Source organism: Azolla caroliniana, unplaced genomic scaffold, assembly GCF_043228905.1.
Source record: "Azolla caroliniana isolate FFs.n. ecotype wild unplaced genomic scaffold, voAzoCaro1.0.p SCAF_18, whole genome shotgun sequence".
Lineage (NCBI taxonomy): Eukaryota > Viridiplantae > Streptophyta > Polypodiopsida > Salviniales > Salviniaceae > Azolla > Azolla caroliniana.
The window spans coordinates 3,893,027-3,916,101 of NW_028230453.1; the positions used below are offsets into that span (position 1 = coordinate 3,893,027).

The 23,075-nt window shown below is 37.2% G+C and overlaps 2 protein-coding genes across 2 annotated transcripts; both read right to left on the reverse strand.

The window, feature by feature from the left end:
* Positions 1-4,107: 4,107 nt before the first annotated feature.
* Positions 4,108-5,730, reverse strand: LOC147852133 (protein LURP-one-related 15-like). Its single transcript, XM_087334311.1, has 3 exons — positions 5,421-5,730; positions 4,557-4,781; positions 4,108-4,391 (listed from the first exon to the last, which is right to left on the reverse strand). The coding sequence occupies exons 1-3, from the start codon at positions 5,634-5,636 to the stop codon at positions 4,260-4,262; spliced, it is 573 nt and encodes a 190-aa protein (XP_087190437.1). The 5' UTR covers positions 5,637-5,730; the 3' UTR covers positions 4,108-4,259.
* A 6,141-nt stretch (positions 5,731-11,871) lies between these two features.
* LOC147852134 (pentatricopeptide repeat-containing protein At5g27110-like) lies at positions 11,872-15,700 on the reverse strand. Its single transcript, XM_087334232.1, has one exon. It carries the CDS (start codon positions 15,552-15,554, stop codon positions 12,414-12,416), a length of 3,141 nt encoding a protein of 1,046 aa, XP_087190358.1. The 5' UTR covers positions 15,555-15,700; the 3' UTR covers positions 11,872-12,413.
* Positions 15,701-23,075: the final 7,375 nt, after the last annotated feature.

Below are 23,075 nucleotides of genomic sequence, written 5' to 3' on the forward strand. Positions count from 1 at the left end.
GAAATATTAATTTATAATACTATGTTGATATTTTCAAGAGCATTGTAGCCTTGCCATGCGTGCCATCTCGCATAACATTATGCATGATATGCATTCTACTTGAGTATGAGTCAAAATCATGTAATACAAGGACCACACTAAGCATCATTTTTTGTTTGTGGCAGTTAGTGTTTGATTGTGAGTGTCAATGTATGATCACACATGCGCATTTCATGCATTAAAAGTGAAGAAACAATTCACAAACAGTCGTCTATTGCACATTGTTTTCCTCCGAGCCTATATTTCTTCCTAGGTTGATACAATTTTAGGTCACAAGAAATAAACTTATGTGGATGTTTCTTCCTGACCCTTGATTTGGATGTTGAATCTGGGCATAGATTAGTTACAACTATTGTCAAATCCCAAAAATTGACTAAGGTTTTATTGAATGGGGTATGTTTTTCAAAAACTCATGGTGCCGTAGAGTGTTATTAACATCCTTATTCTAGTGTCAACAATTTAATCCCTCCCTCTAGGCCAAGCAATCGACTCTACTACTATTGTAACACCTCACGTTGCTTTGGAGACAACTCTCTATCCCCCACTACACCTACTAAGGAATATACTAAAACTCCCATATCTCCTTTTTAAACATTATTTACTACTATAATTGACCAAAATTTTATTGAATGAAGGTGACATTCCTCAAACACTTGCAGTTCATGGGTGTTTGTGAGTCTCTATCAAGGTTCAACAATGAGATTACGTGAAACTTGTTGAAGGGGAACAACACATAGTTTTACCACGAGAATTAGATTTTCTTTAGAGGTAGCTCCCTATCCTCATTGGGCATGCCTAGTAGAGCTCCTCATTGGTTAAAAAAATTGTAGAAGGTTTTAGAGAATAAGACCACCTTCCCTAGACATTTGTGGTTGGATAGTGTGTTGTTGGGTCCCTATTGTAGGTTGAGCAAGCATTGTGCTACCGTCACATCTAGCTTTCTTTTGGATGCAATCCTCCATATTTGCCATTCTTAGTTAAAGAGTATTAGGAATCCCTTGTTGCCAAAAGCTCATGATATTGTATTATATGTGATATATTATTGGAAAGAAAGAATTAATGTGTCTTACACTTTATGTCTTCATCAAACATTGTTTCAATTTCTTGGTGAAGGAATAGTTATATAGTAAAACCCTAACACTGGCATAATGCATCTTACCTAACTTAAAAGCGAAATGACAACACATGATTAAGGCACCAACCTATCTTTTTGTATGGGTCATAGTCTTACAAAGTTCAAACATGTTATTGACGCATCTAAATCCTATTAACTTGTATTATCGAATGGTTAACATGATTAAAGTTTGAGTTTCTAGCGACCAGTACTAATGAACATTGGAAATTCGAAAACGGTGTTGCGATAAACTAACTTTTCTACATCAAGGCAACATATATTGGTGTGAACCCTCATGATTATAATCATTCTATTTTTATAAACATGTTTTCTCGCCATACGAACACATTAACTCATAGAAAGAAAAGACTATTTGTCATTGTGCACATACGAAATGTGTGTGGGGTGAGGAAATATGTTGCAAACTCAAAAGGAATTATTGTGGCAATTGAGAGTGTTAGAGAAGTCACAAAATCTCAACCATGAAGAGAGCCAATTGTGCAAGGTGACATGTCATCATATTCAACATCTAAATCGGTGTGTAGGATGGGATTGGTTTCCTATCATTTAGATCCCTAGAGTTCTATAGTTTGTAGTAAGCTATTCATGTTGGTGTTTTTCTTTCATAATGAAATCCATTATTTGAGAGAGAGGAGGGATTTGTATTGTCGTCTTTGACGGTCAAATATGACATATGAGACAAAAAAACATTACATTTTCACATGATACATTTGGAAAAGCATTGTATCAAAGTGTGATACTCAAACCCCCAAACTTTTTTTTTTCTTCAAAGATTTTCCTCATTAGTATTAAGAAAAACATGTGAATGCTACAGCTTAAGCTTATGTGCCCAAAATCTTACAATTTTCATGTACAATGATATGCAATAATCCTAAGACCAAAGGTAGAACTTTGTAAAAGGTAAATTTTTATTTATTTTTCATTCTGCCATGCTTCACTGTTAATCAAGAAAGGGTCCAAGGAAGTTGATAGTTCCATTGAGGCCCTTGAGTTGACTCAGAGAATAGGGGTAACTTTTTCCATAAGTGAAGGAGCTTCTTCTTTCTCTTGTTCACAATCTCTGGTGAACCCTGCATGTTGTCATACTGGTCGCAGACTACTGCCACCAAGTTCTCCCATATCTCATGCAAGACATTTGAGAGACACTGATATGTCGCATCATAACATCGGTTGCATCGACATTTCCATAATGCCCACAACGTTATTGTAAAACTCAGTAAAACTTGGAAGAGCACTATTGCTTTCTCGAAATGCAAGGATACCAGCATCTCAGAAACATTGAACCACTTGGGTTGTCTCAACTTTGCATTTGAAAACCTACTGGAAATGGATTTGGTCATTCAAGGGGCCAAGTAAATTTATTCTCTTCAGATGGCTATTAGTGCATATGGCCTTACCAGTTGGTCACTCATTGAAAGGGAATGTAACACCTAATCTTCGACAATGTGACTTTTGCCACAAAGCGCAAGAGACTACCAAGCATGCCCTTTGGTCATGTTCCTTGGCTCAACAAGTATGGAATAAAGTTCTTTCGTTATTTTTAACAATCAATGTTGGTTGCTTATTTTCATGGGGATCAGCAATGTGGGGAGTGTTACATTTGAGTTTGATGTTGTATGAGGCAAGCAATGTTCAAGAGGCAATGATGGTACATAATAGAATATTGATATTGGTCATCCCCTTTCAACAACCTCGAAAGCAGGTGCGATGTTTCGGCAAAGTGTGCATAGTTGACTACTCTCATCGCATGTGCCCCAACACCTAGCCTCACATTGGAGAGAGAGAGAGAGAGAGAGAGAGAGAGTTGTGTTGTAGTAGGGACAACAAGGTCCACCCACTCTATTGTTGTGGAACATCAAGGATTTTCTTGTATTGCCATGTTATTTTAATATTCTTGTTTTTAGAGATAGACAGAGATACTTGAGATGGATATATCTACTGATTTGAACACAAGAACTATGACCTTACCACTAGAAAACTCGTGAATAGTTTACTAGTGACTCTTTATGTTTTAAATTTTGACTTATGGAACTAATGTAAAATATTTTCTAATAGTTTGTGTGTGGAGTTTATTAGTCACTCTCAATGCTTGAGAAATTGACTTATGGGGCTAAAGTGAAATTTGCATAGTTTGTGTGGAGTTTATTAGTGACCCTCAATGTTCTAGAATTTTATTAATATAGATTGTTAGAGTGCCTTATAGAAAAATGTGTACATGAAAACATCAAACATTAAAATTGAAGTCCCTTTTAAAATTTGATGGAAGGTGGATCATTGCATTAGACTGTTATGCTCAGATTCACAAATTTATTTAGCTCCAAATACGCATAGTCGACAAGTCTTCTCATTCGAGCCCATTGAAGAGAATGTAAGCTAGTGAAGAAAAAATAAGCCTTTTGAAACCAACCATGCAAAGAAGAAAACAATTTTGTATTTTATTTTAACTTATGTAAGATGTTTAAACATGATACCATACATCTCTCACAACTCATCATACATTCACATCACAAAAAGAGACTCTTATAAGAATGTATTTTTCTTAAAATTGAGAGAGAGAGAGAGAGAGAGAGAGAGAGAGAGAGAGAGAGAGATTGCAATGTAGTATGCGCGTAGAAGAAAGACGGATGCTAATACTAATGTAGTCGACAATCCATGTTGATCTTAACATTGCATTTGCAAAGTTAAAAGTAGGCGTCAAAAGTTAGTGCGGCGTGTTACAGCATGCATTATTGTTTTGCTTTTTGTAATGTGTAGAAATCGTGAATACACTTTGTTGCGTTGTTGAGTCTCATTTTGTGGCATGGAAGGTGAAGGGGAACCACCATAACAAGAAAAAAACAATATATTCTTTGTTACAATTCTATGATCCCTTTTCTTGTTTAAGAGAATTAAGGATAAGGACACAAATTTCCACAAGTGCACGAGACACACTAGAAATTATAAAAATATATTCATATTGCATCAAGATAAACTTAGGCTCATGAAAAGAAGAGCCATTTATGATGACAATGTGATAAACCAAATTATCACATATTTGTGCATAAAGCTACACAATATTGTTGTAATCATCATTCAACAAAGGAACCTAATCCTCATGAATACGGTCCATTATGATAACAAGTGTCGCGATGAAGGCTTGGTCCACATTGGGCTCGACACAAACGGTAAAGGTGTGCTTGTCAAGGAGTGCATCACCAATTGAGTGTTTTCGTTTGAGCTTTATTGGTAGACAAAGACAAGAAAAACTATATTAGTTACAAAATTGATAATGGCATTATGATAAAAAGAGCCAACCATGTTGACTACTAAGAACATACATACATACACCTAGTGCACATACATACATACATCATACAAATAGATAGATAGATTAGTGCAGTACCTCTGCTATGCGTTGATCTTTGTGGAAAATGTCGACTTCTCTTGAGAAGAAATTACCCTTCACATCAAAGTCGGGTTCCCCATCGTCGCCATCACAACCATTTAAGTAGACCTCGAGGTGAGTCTTGAATTGGACTAATGAGCTCTTCTTGACGGAAAAAATCAAGTTTTCGTCATCAAAATCTCCACCTCTTGCGACTTCCCACCTCTCATGAATAGAAATGAGCTATATTCATAGAGAAGATACACATATAGAAGTTAGACAAAGGAAAAAGCTAAAAGAAGGTTATTCATTAAGAGTCCATGAGGAGAATGATGTACCCACGATAAACACAAATCTATTTAAAAAAATTATTTTATAGGGAAGGCCCAAATGAGAGAGAATTGATTCAATCGATCAAGATTGTATAAGAAATTGGATTTGAACGACCCAAAAAGAAAATGAAAGAGACCTATTTAGCCATTCTGAAGAGAATTTGAGAAAGTTGAAAAAGCAAATGAGAGAGATCCAATTCGATTGTCACTTAATTGTATAAGAAACTAGAATTGAGAAAAGCAAAAAAGCAAAAGGAGAATCAAATTAAAGATCTTTGAGATGTTAAAAAGGAATTTAGGTTTAAAAAGAATCAAATTTGGGCCAATCATGAGAAGAGTTTTTTCTTCCTTTGTGTGTATTGAGGAATGAAGAGAAAACCAAAATCCATGTGAGGGAAGATCATTAATTAATTGTGTACATCCAATAGGAGTGGATTACGTTAGATCAAGATGGAAACCACTCATCTCAAAGGAGATACAAGGATTTAGAAACAAAAACAAAAAAGAAGTAGCAAAAATGAAAAGAATATTGTGTATATGTAAAATTTACCTTCTTGCGTGCAGTGAGGATGGGGTTATCATCACAATCGAGGAGGGTGCATCGGTCACGGATGCTGAGGGCATGCCCATCCATCTTGAAGATGACATTGTCATTCTCGTCCGAGATCGTGAAGCCCTCCCCACTTGCGCTTAGTGCATTTTGTGACACCGTCAACTCGACAGGGCAGTCCGACTTGAAGTCCTCTGATACCACATAGAAATCCATGCTCAAATGAATGAATGAAAGAGAAGAGAATTGAGTGGAGTTTGTCCTCACAACAAGAAGAGCAAAAGATTTATGTGTTTATGATTAGGAGTTGATAAAGACTTGTAATATATACAACTACATATCTCACTCTATTTATACACATGATCTTTACACGGTTGAGCTCTTTTCACATTTGTCCGACCAATCCCCCCCCCCCCCTACCCCCAAACAACACGTATACTCCTCTACATGTTCGCATGAAATGTACAAATCAAAATGTTTCTTTTCTCTAGTGGAGTCCTTTTCACATTTTTTCAAAGTTCAAACCACCCCACCCCACCCAACACGCATACACACATACTCACTCACACTCAACACCGACTTCTTCGTGTCAATGCGCGAATAAAAGCTTTTCTCTTTTCATCATTTTTATCCTCTCCCCTTTTTGTTTTTCTAATGCAATAACTTATTTAGCCTTGAACAATAACTTCTTACACATTTGCCTTTTGTGTAATAATTAAAAAAGACAAGGTATTCCAAGATCTCTCGCCGCATATGCCAACAATTATTCTCCTTGCGTCCACATTACATTTCTTTGTCTTCGTAAATTAGTGTGCCCCCACTTTCCGCGTATGTTTACGAATATTTATTTATCCACGTCTGAACAAAAAGGTTTTCAATTTGTATGCCACGTCGCAACTACCTTGTCTCAAGTTCCAACTACATTTGCGATATGTTTTACACTCACATTGGTTCTAAGAAATCTACAAGTCCCTAATTTTCTAACAATATCAACATCGAGATTCTTAGTTTTCAAAAATGGGAGAAAAATGAACTATACCGATTAGTAGGCGCACTCTTGTGGATGCATAAAACACTCATCGATAATTTAACTAATCAAAGGTAACAACTTGTTAAGTTAAAATGTGCAGTTTTCTACATCTATCTAGCCTTTCCCTGCCATATCCTTGAATGTGAGACAAAAATTTAACGACCTTGAATATTGTACGTTCATGATGTTATTATAAAATGTTGGTGAGACATTGGCTATCCCTTTACTAATATTTTCCCTTTCTTTAAAACCTATACTGTTTCCAAAATTTAACCCCACCTTATATTGGATATCCTTATCTTATTCTCTATGATGCTTATCCAAACAAGTATTCTCCCTCAAAATATCTCATTATAAGTGTTTTTGCATTTAAAATACTACACACACACAGACACATGTTTCTCACATGTCGACACTCTCCCAAAAGTCTACTAGATAAGTTAATGTCTAATCCGAATGTTCATCCCCTATTTATTTTTGTTTGTTTCTCTCTCTTGAGTATACATTTTTCCTATGCAATCACTATCAAACTCACCAACTTTACTCATGAGAATGGCACCATTATTATCTATGAAGAAAGAGACACGTTAATTATTATTACCTTTGATATCACTTTCTATAACATTTGCATTTTTTTGTATTATCTTTGTTGAAACCTTTTCACCATGAAATCCATGTCTACAAAAAGAATGGGCCAACATCAACATAGAGAACTCTTCCTTGAATTCCTTGTCCTGAAGCTCCAATCTACAAATGGATATGTTTCCAAATATTGACCCATTTTCTAGATAAGCTTAAATGTTGGGGCAGAAACAACTAAACAATTGAAATTAGAATTGTACTGCAAACAAGTGTTAGCATAACCCAAAAATGTAAACAATTGTTAAGCTCGCACTATATTATGTGCCAATTGTTGGACTTGTGAGGCTTTGATGATGCTTGAGCATCTCCACTAAAGCATGCAAGATTGTGATCTTGATCCTCCTTATGGACTCTGGAGCCCTTGACAATCTAATGAGGCTTTGATGGGCTCCTTCGTGCTTGTATCAAGACTACAATCTTGATTTTCAATGTGGGGTACTTGATTGCACCCAATATGTGGCGTGGTAAATGAAAATGAGTATCATGTATGTCATATTAGAAAGGTGACTCCATGCCCTTGTTAATACAAGTTATGTGTTTAGATATATATTTTGAATAGTCCCCACTAATGCAAAGATTGTACGTTTCGGGTTGGTTACACATAACTTCATGGTTGACACCCTTAAGGAATCTCTCTCTCTCTCTCTCTCTCTCTCTCTCTCTCTCTCTCTCTCTCTCTCTCTCTCTCATTTTCCTTTGATAAAAATATCTGTTTTTTTATTATCATCATGATAGAATAACTATTGATATGATAAGACGAAAAATAAGAATTATCAAGATGATAAAAATGCACATGATATGGTATTGGGTTACAATATATATTTGACCACAATTATTTTGTAAATAGACATTTTTAACCATTAAGTCTGATGCAGATTGACATTACAAGCATGGGACAACTTAATCACTTTGACATATACATCCCTGATCAATCATAACTCCCCAATTTGCCTTCAAGCCAAACTTTACCAATTGCTAAATCGTTTAATGAAGAGTGCATAAGTTCTTTAGCTTTTTTGAAAAACATTTTTTCGCCTCCGGTAAAAGGTTACTTTTGTATTGAAATACAACAAGAGTTTAATGAAAGTAATAACTTGCATTTCACAACATATACCCACATCACACCCCTCCCCCCAAACACCTCCCTATAGATATAAGGTGAGTATAGGTAGTCTCTTTCACAAACAACATGACCAATACATTTGTCGTAAGATGTGCAGCCGTTGTATATTTCTGTAAAAAAAAGCTCTCCTAACTAATGGGAAATCAACCTCTGTTTTGGAAGCAATTTGTTCCAACATCATAGTATCCCTCTCGAGGGAATTTGCATTAACGATTTCACATGTACAATTGAATATGTGCCTTGAGTCATCACCAATGTTTACATATGCAAATCTAGATCAAAATACGATCACTCAACAATCTCTTGTTTGGATCTTATTGTGGGGGATGTTAACATCATTCTACCACAATATCAATGTGGAATCTCCTGAGGTTAATTTTTTCCCCGTTATCTTAGAAAAAGTAGTAGAATTGCTAACCTATGACTAAATTCATAATACCCTATATTCCATGTATTATGCATTACACATATAGCAATTTATCATAGGTAGACATTATTTTTGGTATATGCAAGTAAGGATCATTCGCACAAGGGTTGAGTTATTCTCTCTAAAGAAAGAAGCCCCTCAAGGTGGTAAGATAAATATACATACACATATCTTCCTATAAAAGAAGATGATGTCTAGGCCTTCAAAGTGGTGGGTTAAGTGTTGATGTCAATGGCCCAATTTCATCATTATAAACTCATTTTGGGGGGGGGGGGGGGGGGGGGGGTTCCAACTTCCCACCTACATGGGACACCAAGCATTTGTTACTTGATGCTTGCTATTATGTTTCCAATGCCAACACGATCATATGGTTTGAAAAGAGGAGCAATTGAAAATGTGATTTTGAAAAATAAATAAATGTGTTTATGAAAAAAACTTCAAAATTGCTTATCTATTTGAGAATTGAATAAAGTTTTCCTCGATGTCAAGAACGAGCAAATACATCAATTCAAGTAGCAATTTTAGAGAACTTTAGTATAGTTATTCCATCGAGAAGTATAAAGTTGATATTTAGGGAGCACAAGTGGACATTGTGTTCATTAGGCAATGCATTTGTGCCATGGATGTCGAAGAAGTGGCCGACATTTTCTTTAGATATAACTAAAGCTAGTGCATAAACTATGAAGCCATGTGGAAGTAGATGTTTGTGTGAAAAGGCCTTAGAGTTACTTTACAAGTACATGTTCAATTGTTCTATGATAATAAAATATCTATTACATTGGGACAAAAACACAAATGAATATGTGGAGGTCCACTATCATTATGTATGTACATGTAAAGGCAATTGAAGGCTCATAGATCTATAATATATCAAAATTAAAGACCAAATTGTCTTTACAAAAGTTCTACATAAAAATTAGCTTTTTCAAATTTTGATGAAAGCTAGGAGTGAAAGTCAATTTAGCTACATATGTTTGGAAAGAATCAATAATAAAAATTTGAAATGAACTAAAGGTCTCTCATTTTAATTAATTGATTATACTTTGCAGTATATACAAATTTTTGGTATCAAATATCATTTTATATCTTATATTAATGAATATATTTATAAACATGTGACAAGTGGTATGTTATGTATGCACCTTAAATCTAAAATGTATACAACCGTTTCTCTAACTTCGCATTTTGTAGGAGAGAAATTAATGAAGATAAAAGTCTTATTCAAGAGATTGTTTTTTATAAATTTACAATGTTTAAAGCTATGAAGGCTATATATAACATCAAATCTATATTAAATATGTATGAGAGAAACATTAATTGTAAGATCATCAGAAAAGTAGATGGGATGCACTATGTTCCAACCATGCGTGTGTTTATAGCATGATGCCCATGCTTTCATAATAGTGTTGATCATGCTTTTGTAGTTGCCTCCATGACATTGATTTCAATCAACACTTGCATTCTAGAAAGTGGTTTTTAAAGTCATATTTTTAGGAGCAAATTGCTCGTGCAAATGATCTAAAAAGTTTATTTATCATAGACACGACATTAAACCCATTTTTGAATACATGAACATTTAACAAAAGCACTACAAGTATAAGCGTTACCATCACACCATCTAACTTATACGTTAATATTGTGAAATGCACATAAAACCAAAGGGACACCACAATATTTAAGAATTTTATTAGTAGGATTGTGGGCATGGAGGATATTTATCGTGATAAAATTGTAGGTGCGTTCACATTGTGTTTTAGTGTATAAATTTGTGGTGTTGCTACTTGCATTGTTTAATTGACATATTAGCTAGTGTAATGATATGATCCACCGTAATGATGGGACATCAAACCCTAGATCAATAACCGATCTAAGTCATCTATAATAAATATTGATGTCGTAAAATGGCCCTTTTTTCGAGAAATGTCTCCATCATAGAGCAAGTCGGCCATGTGTTCTCCATGAAACACAATGACTTACACAAAGGCTAAAACGTTTCCCAAACTTGCAAAGGTTGATATGGAATGTTCCGGTGTGTAATTTGTGGATACTAGCACTCTTAGCTATGGGCCCATCACGTGTCCACTACGTTGTTTAGATCATTTTGCTTACTTCAAAATTCACATGGGCATCATTTATTAAAGAAATGAACAATGGGTACATGGTTTTGATACTCGTACATGAGCATGAACAAATTAAGACCTACATTATAACAAAATTGTCATTTTTCAATGGTCTTGAAAATCTCAAAACACCCCAAATGTGCATCCTTAAGAAATTATATTATCTCACTAGTGGTAAGGGATGTTGATGGTAATGGTAGTGACAACAATGGTCAACAATGAGTAAGTAATTAAAAAGGCAAATTCCTTCAAGTGGATGTGGAGCATATATTGGTTTTTCTGAGGCATAAGTGTTACCTAGCTCCATAGGCCACCTTGACAATTTTGTGATATCAAGTTACTTAGAGCTACACAAGATTGCTTAATGTTAGTGTAGACAGACAATTAATAGTCATTTAATACTTAAACGAAGTGAAGAGTCAAAGGACTTGCCCATAGTATAATAATGACGCACTCAATTTATCTTTACCTTAAGCTTGTTACTTATCATGTATAGAAGGGCCCTCACCGCCATGGGAATGTGCAATCATTGCTTGCCCCTCAAGTAGTAAATGATTGTCCTCTAAACAATGTTGTGCAACCAAGTCTTGGATCCTTACATAACACTCCTCCTTGGGTATTGTTCTACTTATAATAGTGTCTTATCTACCAAATTTTTACATGCCCCTTGCTGAATAATCAACATATGGCATGCTCAAGTGACAACAAATTTGCCATGAATGAACCCAAAACAAAACATTTGTTGGACCTATTGTTTGTACATCATCAAGAGGATGAGGATGATGTTAACTGTCATTAGTGAGGTATAACTAATCATCAAGAGCAACACTAGTTGCAAGTGTATCTGAATCCTTTAAAATGTCACAATGCCAACAACTTCAACCACTACAATGATGATTCCCATTGTTGAAGGCAAGTCCCCAAATTAGTGTCATTGCCATTGCTTGCAAAGGGACAACACACGCCACAGTTGTGGCATAGCAACATTGTTGCAAACAAGGCCCAATAAAACAATTTTTGGAAACCAATGATTGTGGAGTAGGAATCGGCAACAGTTCGGTTTCAGCTTAACCAATTTGGCCTAGTTCAAACCGAACCAGTTGTCTATATGAGCAAACGACTCTTTTCAAAATTTCGTTATCATCAATTGAACACTCTTTGTGGTGATGTGGACAAATCGGTTGGCAAAGTTGAAGCCTAGTTGGATGTTGGCAATAAGGTGATTGGTTGGGTTCTATTCTTCCTTGGACCGATATATGCAAAGTTATTATGTAGTTGTCGTGGTCGTATCATGGTGGTGGTTGCCATGCTATGGCATGTGAGAAGGGTTTTTGGCGAACTTTTACATTGGGTCAAGATTATGATCGAAGTGACCTCCGGATGAAAAACTGATAAGAACAAGATTAAAGCTCAAACTATAAGAGCTAACCATTTTTGTACATCTTCGTAGAGAGTGACAAGGCTATTCCCACGTTAGCATAACTAGGAGGTTCTTGACAAGGAAATGAGACATCATCTAAACCCCATACAAGTCCAATCTGAAACCAAATATGCACGTAGAGCTTGGCTATAAATTGTTTTTCTACCAGACCACAGCTCATGGAACAAGTGCATTCACAAACTAAAACATTCAAAACACTCTGCTGAATATTCAATATACCTTATTATTTTTCCCAATATTTCCATTCATGTAAATGTTCAACATACAAATGTGAGCTGCAACATCCTTCTCATCTAACTGTTGTGTATGGCTAAAGGCCTTCTCCCCAAGCTCCACATTGCCCCATTTCCGACAAGCACCCAAAAGAGTCAACCACACAAAACTAACAGGATGAAATGGCATGCACTCAATCACAGAAACTGCCTTTTCTAAGTGTCCGGCACGACCAAGGATATCGGCAATACAACTATAGTGCTCAAGAGTTGGAATGCACTTAAAATATTGAATCATTACATATAAGTACCATCCACCTTTCTCCACAATGCCTCCATGACTACAGGCATTCAGAATACTTACAAATGTGACTCCAGTTGGCTTGGCATTTGCTTCCAACATTCTAGTAAAGATCATGAAAACATTTTCACTTTCACCAGCCTGTGCATAGCCTGTGATTAAAGTAGTCCATGCAATTTCAGACTTGACTAAAAGCCCATTAAAGACTTCTTGTGCCTCTGCAAGCAAACCACATTTCACATACATATCAACCAAGCTGTTGCCAATATAAGTGTCTCTTTCCAGACCCTTACTAGCGATTTGAGAAAATACCTTACGACCTTTATTTTTGGACCCCAGATTACCACAAGCATTTAAAGTACAAGCAAGTGTAATATCATCTGGAGAAATAAACTCTTCTTGCATTCTATCAAAGGAGGCAAGGGCACTATCATCACAGCCGTGGCACACATATCCTGTGATCAAGGTTGTCCAAGTAAACACAGTTCGCACCTGGAGCTTATCAAGCATTACCTCTGTTTCAGCTAGCAAGCCAAATTTTACATACATATCGATCAATGCACTGTCAATAACCATGTCTCCTCCAAACCCTTCCTGTAAGATTTGGGTATGTACAGCCAAGCCTTTATCTCTATCTCCAATGCAGGAACAAGCTCTTAATATACATGCCAATAAGATCGTGTCTGGTTGAATATTATCGAGGTGCATCCTCTCTAAACAATTGCATACATCCTCCTGATGTCCAAGTTCAATATAGCCAGTGATGAGAGCAGCCCATGAGAAAGCGGAATGGATGGGAAGCCTATGAAACACTTCCTCTGCATCAGAGAACATCCCACATTTTACATACATTTCAACCAAACTGCTGTGAAGAAGACCGTCAATATCATCCAATCCTTTACAGACCATAATCTCGTGTATTTGTTGACCTTTTTTTACAGTTTCTATATTGCTACACACTTTCAAACAATGAACCAATGTCATGGCATCTGGAGAAATACCATCATGTTCCATCTGTTGCAAAAGATCATATGCCTGTTCATACAGCTCATGTTCGACATATCCTCCAAGAAGTGCATTCCATGAGAATGTTGTTTTATAATGTAACCGATTAAACACTGCCAATAAATCAGGAAATAAAAGGCATTTAGCATACATGTCAATCAAGGTGCTGCCAATAAAATGGTCTGATTCAAAACCCTTTTTGCATATTTCAGTGTGTATTTTCTGACCGAATCGGATTGCTCCTATATTACTGCATGCTTTCAACACGGAAGAAAAGGTGACAGCATCTGGTGCAGTCTCAAATTCCATTTTCTCTAAATACTCAACTACTTCGTCAGAATACCCATGTTGAACATATCCACCTATTAGTGTATTCCAAGATATGACCTCTCTAGCTAAGATTTTGTTAAAAGTTTCTTTTGCTTCAACAAGATGAGCACATTTAGAATATGCATCTATCAAACTGTTTGCAACACTCACATTTCTTTCAAATCCTTTAAGAATAATTCTGTTGTGTACTTCATTAACCTTGTGAATGGCTCCTGACATGCCACACACTTTCAAGCAATAAGTGAATGTAATGCTATCTGGAAGGATACACTCATTTGCCATTTGTTTCAAAGAATCAAGTATCTCTTTCTCGTTCCCATCATTCACATATCCTCCAATTAATACATTCCAGGAAACCAACGTCCGAATCTGGAGACTATTAAACACGTGGCGCGCATCTGTAAGCAGACCATACTTAGTATACATATCGATCAAGGTGTTTCCAATGGTTACATCTCTTTCAAAACCTTTGCTTGTTATTTCTGAATAGGTTTCTGCCCCCATATGAATAGATTGTATGCTACTGCATGATTTCAGACAGCAGACGTATGTAACAGTATCAGGAGAAATACCTTCATTCTGCAATTGTTCAAAGCATTTCAATGCTTCCTCGTCATGCCCATAGTCTACATAACCAGTTATTAAAGCATTCCAGGAGACCACGTTCCTATCCATAGTTGAATCAAACACTTCCCGAGCTTTTGCAATCCAGCCACATTTCACAAACATGTTAACCAATGCACTAGCAACAACAAGATTCTTTTCTAATCCTATTCTAATGATGTAGTCATACAATTCTTGACCTTTGTCAGTATCCTTCACTATACCACAAGCTTTCAAGGTGCAAGTAAATGTGGAAGCATCGGGAGAAATCCCTTCCTTTTGCATCTCTTCAAAGTAATTGAGTCCCTCTTTACCATATCCGTGATTCACGCACGCTGAGATTATGGCAGTCCATGTGACTATATCTCGAATAGAAAGCTTTTCAAATACTTCTTGTGCTTTCAAGATTTCACCATTTTCACTGTACATGTCAACCACGGTACTTCCAAGGAAAACATCTTTTCCAAGCAGGCTGTTTCTCGTGATCTGATCATGTATGTCACGACCTATTTCTATATTCTTCACCTTAATGCAAGCCTTGAGCAAGAGCATGAAAGAATGGCCACTGAGATGAATAGAATCATGTTCTTTCTTCATTACCATGTATATATTAAGGGCTTTCTCAGGCTCTCCATGTCTCATAAAACCACAGATTAAAGCATTCCATGGATATAAATCACGGCAAATAAGGTTTGGAGGAACCTGCAGAGAACATTTTGTGTCGCCACATTCAGCCAAAATCGAGATGATAAGGTTCTCCGAAATCCATGGAGGCTGTGCTACTTGGACGCCAATCCTCAGCAAGTAAGCACCCACAAAATACACTGTATGGATTCTTCTCTCTCTTCTGCAACTCTGAAGGATACAGAAAAGACACTGTGGAGAAAGAAGAGGCACCATAACTCGCCGCCTCCATATCTAGGGTCGGATGAATCCATCATCGTCCGGGCAGCAGGGGAGTGTAGCAGAACTCCATGCCTGTCTTTCTGCTTTCTGCTTTCTGCTTTCTGCTTCTTGATTTTTGATTTTTGGTCTTTGCTTTTTTATTTTTGGTCTTTGGTTTTTGTTTTTTTTGTTTTTGTTTTTCAATTTTTGCTTTTTCTTTTTCAATTTTTGCTTTTTGCTTTTTGTTTTTTGCTTTTAGTATTTTGTATTTTGTTCTTTGCTTTTTGTATTTTGTTTTTTGCTTTTTGCTTTTTGTATTTTGTATTTTTTGTTTTCTGTTTTTTGTTTTTTGTATTTTGTATTTTGTATTTTGGTTTTTGGTTTTTGGTTTTTTGGTTTTTTGGTTTTTGTTTTTTGTTTTTTGTTTTCCAATTATTTGTAAGTCTAGAAATTGCTAATAAACTTAGAATCTCTGGTAGTTACTAGTAAGTCGTCCATCAATAGCTCGTTAAATGAGAAGAACTCCTGAATGAGTTTGTAAGTGAAATCATAAGTGGTTTTAATTGGAGCAAGGATAGTGGAGGAGCAAGGCATACATGTTCTTCAAGAATCATAAAACATTGTTCCAAATTGTCATTGCAACGAACTGTTGGTTTAATAGACTTACAAATTTTACTTTAAAGATCAATAAAACATGTAGTCAATTGCAAATACATATTGTGAAATGATTTTCCCAGAAAACCAACAGAATCAAGGAACAAATAATTTTCTAATTGAGAAGTATTGATTTGGAACACACTAGTAACTAACTAAATGTCCTAAGTAATTATCAAGGTGATACCTTTGGCACAGTGATAATCATATCTCTTGAGCCCATTATTGTTAAGATGTAAAACTTTGAATAATGTGGGGGAATTGTTGGGCTTCCTCTCTCATCATGGAAATAATGTATATCACATGCATTGGGTTTATGAGTTTGTTCTTGTTCATCAAAACCTTACACAATAAATTAGTTAAAACCATCATGGCATGGAATGTTGAATCGTGTTTTCCTTAATGGGCTACGTGACTAACTCATACCTTGGAATGTTGCACTTCCAAGTGTTATGATCGAGTCATGTGACACCTTCCTCTTTGTTGCCCAAATTGAGGCATTGGGGTGTTGTCACTCCCCAATGGCAAATGCCCCTATATACATCAACAAACAAAAACGCTTGCCTCTCCACTCAATGCAACCGTGGAAGCCTTGAAGGCTTCTTAAGTTAATGTTAAATTAACACACAATCATTGCATTAATCAAGGAATATGATCGTCTTAATTTAGAAGATAATTATTATATTAGTAGTACTATATGTCTCAATTAAGTAGATAATTATTAAGCAAAAAACATGCATATCTCCATTAATTAACGTGGAAAAGTTACGTAGAAGAAAGTGGCTCTTAGTGGATGCAAAGGGGAGAGAACGAGAACCAAAGGGTAGCTCAAAAGGGCACCCAAAGGCCCCTTTTACATGAGTTGGAAACCCTAAAGGGTCCCTTATCACATTACAATTTACTCTCCCATTGGCCATTTACGATTCTCGTCTAAAAAAAGGGTGGTTCCCCACAATTTTTAATATGGTATGTTTCTTATATTCTTATAACTAATCTTTCACCTTGGAAACACTAAGCCTTATAGCTTTGTTAAAACTAAAAAATATACATTATTTCCCTTAAAAATGTATTATTTGCCTTGACATAAAGGCAATGCACTAAAATAATAAGTTTGTGCGAGAACAAGCCGAATGTTTGTTAGTGGTTGCCAAGATATGTTACCCTAGTAATGTTGATATCTCACCCCCTCAAAGGTTGATTTAGGTATCAAGAACAATATTGGATAAATTCTTATATTTGAAGTACTAGGTCTAGCCATTTGCTACTTGACTCAAAGTGGTACATGAAATAATGGTCCTATTATATATTGTCATTGTCATTACTAACATGGACAAAGAAATCACTCAATTGATGAAGAAAGGGTTAAGATTAGGCATGGTTTGGGTTTCAATAACTCATAAACATACCCAAAAGTATTAAGAGGGGAAAACCTACTAAAATTGGAAGATTATATGGTTGTCTGAAGATTCAAACTCTTAAAAGTGTATGTGTAGGAACTCAACCATGGGTGGAAATAATAAGTTATCTTGTTGGAAAGGGTGGTATGCCCAACCGAAATATGAGGTTGTGTCTTCATGGGGTCATGATGTCAATAATGCACAATCATTTAAATGGTTAGAATCTATTATAGTTTGTAAATAATTATATTGTGTAACTATAGTAGGGGGAAATTGGAATAGATTAGATGTGTGTGTGTGTGAGAGAAGAGACATGAGGCCGATAGAAGATAAAAGACTCAAATGTAAATTAATAATGAGTAAGAAAATACAATACTTAAAATATTAAAATCAAACCTAGAGTTTGCACTCTTAGAGTATTTAATAAAGGTTATTGTTTAAAATTTCAATCAAATTTCAACTAATATTATTAGTAAAGAATAAAGATTTGGGAATATATATCATTATTACATGATGATGATATTATTTTAAGCGTGTTATAAAAAAACATATAATATTGTGAAATGTCTCAAACTCTCCTACTTTCTTCCATTACATCTCAACTCTTTTATAGAGTCTCTTAGTACATTCCAAGACACCTTTTATTATCTTGGCACGCTTATATTTACTCCTCTAGTTACCTCTAACTAACCCCTAACTAAACTAAGGTATAACTCTGAGGGGTTTGACCTTGTGGTTTTACCACACGATCCCACAACTCCCCCTTTCAAAAAACCTATGCATATCGGTTGTGCTTGATGGTGCCTCTGATTCATTGTTGTGGGAGCTACATTTGATAAGTTGCCATTACAAATGGCGTCCAGGTTGCTCGTGTTCGATGGCGTCTCTAGTTCATCCTGCTTGTTGGCTAGGACTGAAGGGCTTTCTGATTTGTCATTGCAGGGGACATCATGGTGAGTTGCTTATTCTTGTGATGCCTGATTTGTCGTAATATCCATGGAGTGCTTGACATATGGCTTCATCCACATCACATGTGCATAGGTCATCCGCCCATTAGGATCTCAATGGAGGGAATAGGTGTTGGTCCTCATTGATCGAATGACAATAAAAAGGTTGATCCATCTATGCATCATTGATTCACCGAGTCTCGTCGCCTGATCGGGAAATAGACTAGGACCTTGGCTCCAGTTGTGTACTCTACCACATGTCAGCCTTTATCATAGCACCACTTTTGTCGGGACTGAGATAGTTGTAGGTTCTTGTGCATGCTCAATCATAAGATAGGTTGGATCTGTTGCAAGTATAGGCACCAATCCATTGGGTCGGCTCAAGTATTTTTGTTGGGTAGGTCCATATTGATGTCAGGGGGTAAGCGGGGGTCTCCCCCATATAGTGCTCAAAAAGGGTTGATTCGAGTCGAGGCTTGCATCAAGGTGTTATACACATGTGTGATGAAGGGTAGGATCAAGTCCCACGTTGTCAGTAATGGGTCGATGAATGCGGTAAGTTGTTGTTTAATCGTCTTGTTCATCTATTCTGTTAATCCATTTGTATGGGGGTGATATGGTGAGGTAAATATCGATTGAATGCCTAATTGTGTGGCTAATGCTTGCAGTACCTTTTCGCTAGATTACGGTCCTTTATCTGATAGGATGCAAGCTGGGCAGCCATGTGGGAAAACAATTCGCTCTATCAGCTTTGTTGCTATGGTGACGGCTTGTGCATCCAGAATTGCGGCGGTTTTGGTTCATCGCGTCAAGTATTCGGAGATGACTAAGGTATACTTGTTTCCTGCCTGGGATTCGGGAAAAGGGCCAACGATATCTCATCTATTAACTCAAAGGGTTCAGAAACGGTAATAGTTGGAGTTGGTCATCATTGGAATGGGGCGGTTTAATCTCTTGACACGATTGGCATTGTTTGATGTAATCCGCGATCATTGTACGCATTTGTGGCCAATAATATCAGAGACTGATCTTTTTCCAAAACCATCGGTGATCATGAAAAATTTGCATATATAAATTCTGCAAGCTATGTGGTATGTATATTCGTGGCTCTTTTCCTGTTTGTATAAAGTATAAGACATTGTTTTGTAGTTGGAAATGGGTGTGTGCCTTTTTGCATGATGTTGATTGGATCTCATGGATGATTTGTCGTATTTGCTCATCAACATGTTGTAGGCTGCTATCTGTGCCATCGTTGTGGGTATTTGGACTAGTGTAGGATTGAATTGAACACATTGTGTTTCCACTCTTGACAGACCATCGGCGATTAGATTTTGACCTCCTTTTTTATAAGTTAATGTGAACCGATATTCCTGTAAAGCCATTGCCCATCCTAATAGAAGACTTGGTGGGTATGGCTTGTTAATTAGATGAATTAGGGACTAGTGTTCTGTTTCTACCTTGACGTGGGTGCCATGCAAATAGGGATGGAACTTTGTGAAAGCTCATACGATTGCTAACCATTCATTTTTTGTTGTGGAGTAATTCTTTTTTGCAGGTGTAAGGGATTGACTTATATAGGCAATCGGCCGCTCTGCTCATGTTGTATCTACTTGTACTAGTACAACTCCCAACCCATCATTGGATGCATGTATCTACAAAGGGAAGGGGCATGAGAAATTGGGGTGAGCCAACTGACCTGCTTGGTGTAGTGTGTCTTTCAATTGGATGAAGTTGTTCTCACATTTAGTTGTCCACTCAAACTTTGAGCCTTTTCGTAATAGGTGTTGTAGGAGTGTTGTCATGGTGGCCATGTTGGGGATGAATCAGAGTGAAAAAGTCACCATGCCTAAGAAATGCTGCAAGGACTTGACTATGGCTGGTTGGGGAAATTTGGTCACGGCCTCGATTTTCTTTGGGTTCATCTGTAGGCCTTTGGCAGAAATGATGTAGCCCAAAAACTTTAGTTGGGTGCTACCCCATCTGCATTTCTTCCACTGTAATTTCAGATTGTGTTGTTGTATTCGTTGTAGAACTGCTTGTAATGCCTGAATGTGCTGTGGCCATGTGGAAGTATGAATTAAAATGTCATCTAGGTATACGAGCATTGTACCGTCAGAGATAAGGTATGCGAATATTGAATTTGTCATCCTGTAAAACATGTTGCCTGCATCGGATAAGCCAAATGGCATCATGTTGAATTGGAATAGGCCTCTTCGTGTTCTGAAAGTTGTCTTATGTATGTCTTTTGGGTCCATTGGAATTTGCCAATATCCTGCCGCAAGTTCAATACAGGTGAAGTACGGCAAGCATCCCAAATGGTCCAAGAGATCATCGATTCACGACAGGGGGTAAAGGTCATGGATGGTGACTTGATTGAGCTTGCGAAAGTCAACACAAAATTTGTATGTGCCGTCATCCTTCTTGACCATGTGTGGCTCTGATACCCAATCACTATGTGAGGGTGAGATGATCCCCATTTGAAGCATCTCATTCACTGCCTGGTCAATGCGTGCATGATCTAAAGAGGAACGTCGCCTTGTTGTGGTCCAAATGGGTGTTCTAATGCTTGTGTTGATGACATGTTGGTCTGGGAATGAGAATGTAGTGGGCTTGTCGAATGAGTTGATTAGCTCGAGGTATTTAACTAAAACATTTTGCACATCATTTAGTTGAACCTCCTTGCTCAATGTTACCTGGGCATTGCTGATTTGGTGGGCACGTTTGCTTGTGAACAGGGGAATTGACCTTGGTTGCGGTAATGTGAGGTGATGTGTATCGAAATCAAGTTGGGCCATGCTCTACATGAACCAATCACATCCAAGTGTGAGTGGGAACAATTGATGCACACGTATGTAAAAGGTGTGTGTGATTGTGGTTGGGCCAAGCTTGAGTGTGTAGACGGTTGTGGTGTTGGACTGATATAGGCATTGGTGATTGCCGAACAACACCTTGATGGAGGGGGGGGGGGGGGGGGGCTTTGGAGGTTGCAAGATTGAGGCGATTGACCAAATCTTGGCTGATGGAAGATATGCTACTACCGGAATCGAAGAGAACTTCATGTGGGCTATGGAGGATTGTGGCGATGGATGTGCGCACCGAAGAACTTGAGGATGTGGATGCTTGTATATGTGAGAGAACAGTTTTTTGACAAGTTGGCCCAATAACTGTTGTTAGCCAACTATACTTGCACATTTTGCTTCTGTGTTTGAGCCATTTCCGACAGTGTTTCTTCACGTGCCCATAGTTATTGCAGAAAAAACATTTAGGTCTTCCTTGTGCATCACGCGTTGGCAAAGTCCTTCTTGCTTGTAGACTTGTAGTTAAGCATTTTGGACATCGACTTCCATTGGTGTGGTGTTGCTATTGTATTGCTTCTCGGAAGTGTCATTGGATGACCAGGTCATTTGGAGCTCTGTTTGTGTTGCTACTTCAATGCATTGTGCAATGAGGATGGCTTCTTGAAATGTATTGGGGCCTTGATCGCACACTTGACGATATATATCTGGGTGTAGCCGTGGCTATAAGAAGAATAGCTTCATCAATTCTGGCATTGTCGGATTTGTACGGGTAAGTAATTGACATTGACATTCTTGAAATGTATTGGGGCCTTGATCGCGCACTTGACGATATATATCTGGGTGTAGCCGTGGCTATAAGAAGAATAGCTTCATCAATTCTGGCATTGTCGGATTTGTACGGGTAAGTAATTGACATTGTAATCGTATTGCAAATTGTGTTACTGGCTCATGTTGTTGTTTGATTGTCTCTAGTTGTTGTAGCATCGTCTAAGTTGAGTCATGGTGAGCAAAATTCCTGATCATGAGGGATTTAAGTATCAACCAATTGTTCTTGGCCTCCTCTTTTTGTTGAATGAACCATGTTGTTGCGATACCCCCCAATAACGTTCTCATTTCTAGTGCTTTCCGGGTTTTGGGCCATTGATGATAGCTTTCCACCATTTCAAAATGATCGAGCCAAGAAAGGATGTCCTCATACGGTAGACCAGAGAAGGATTTAGGTTGTACTCGTGGATCTAGGCGATTAGCGTGCCTATCTGTTTGCGAAGAGAAAAAAGATAGCATGTCTTGATTAGTCATATTTGATTGTATTGCGATGTTAGATACAACTTGTGTTAGTTGATCTATTTGGAAAGTTTGACGGTTTTCTTGGTGTTGTTGTAGGAATTTTGGATTCATGTCGGTGAATTCTATTACGTTGTTGTTATGTATTGGGGATGCCATATGATGTATGTTGGTTTCGACTTGTTGTGCCTGCATCTTGTTGTGTTGGGGTATCGTTGCGACTTCTTCTTCTTACTGTGGTGGTGTCTGATCTGTTAGAGTAGCATCTTCTTTTGTTGCGGCTCTTTCTTGATGTGGTGTCTAAGTGATGCCTGTCTTCTTCACCAAAGTTTGTGAAATGCCTCAAACTCTCCTCCTTTCTTCCATTACATCTCAACTCTTTTATAGAGTCTCTTTGTGCCTTCCAAGATACCTTTTATTATCTTAGCACGCTTATAGTTACTCCTCTAGTTACCT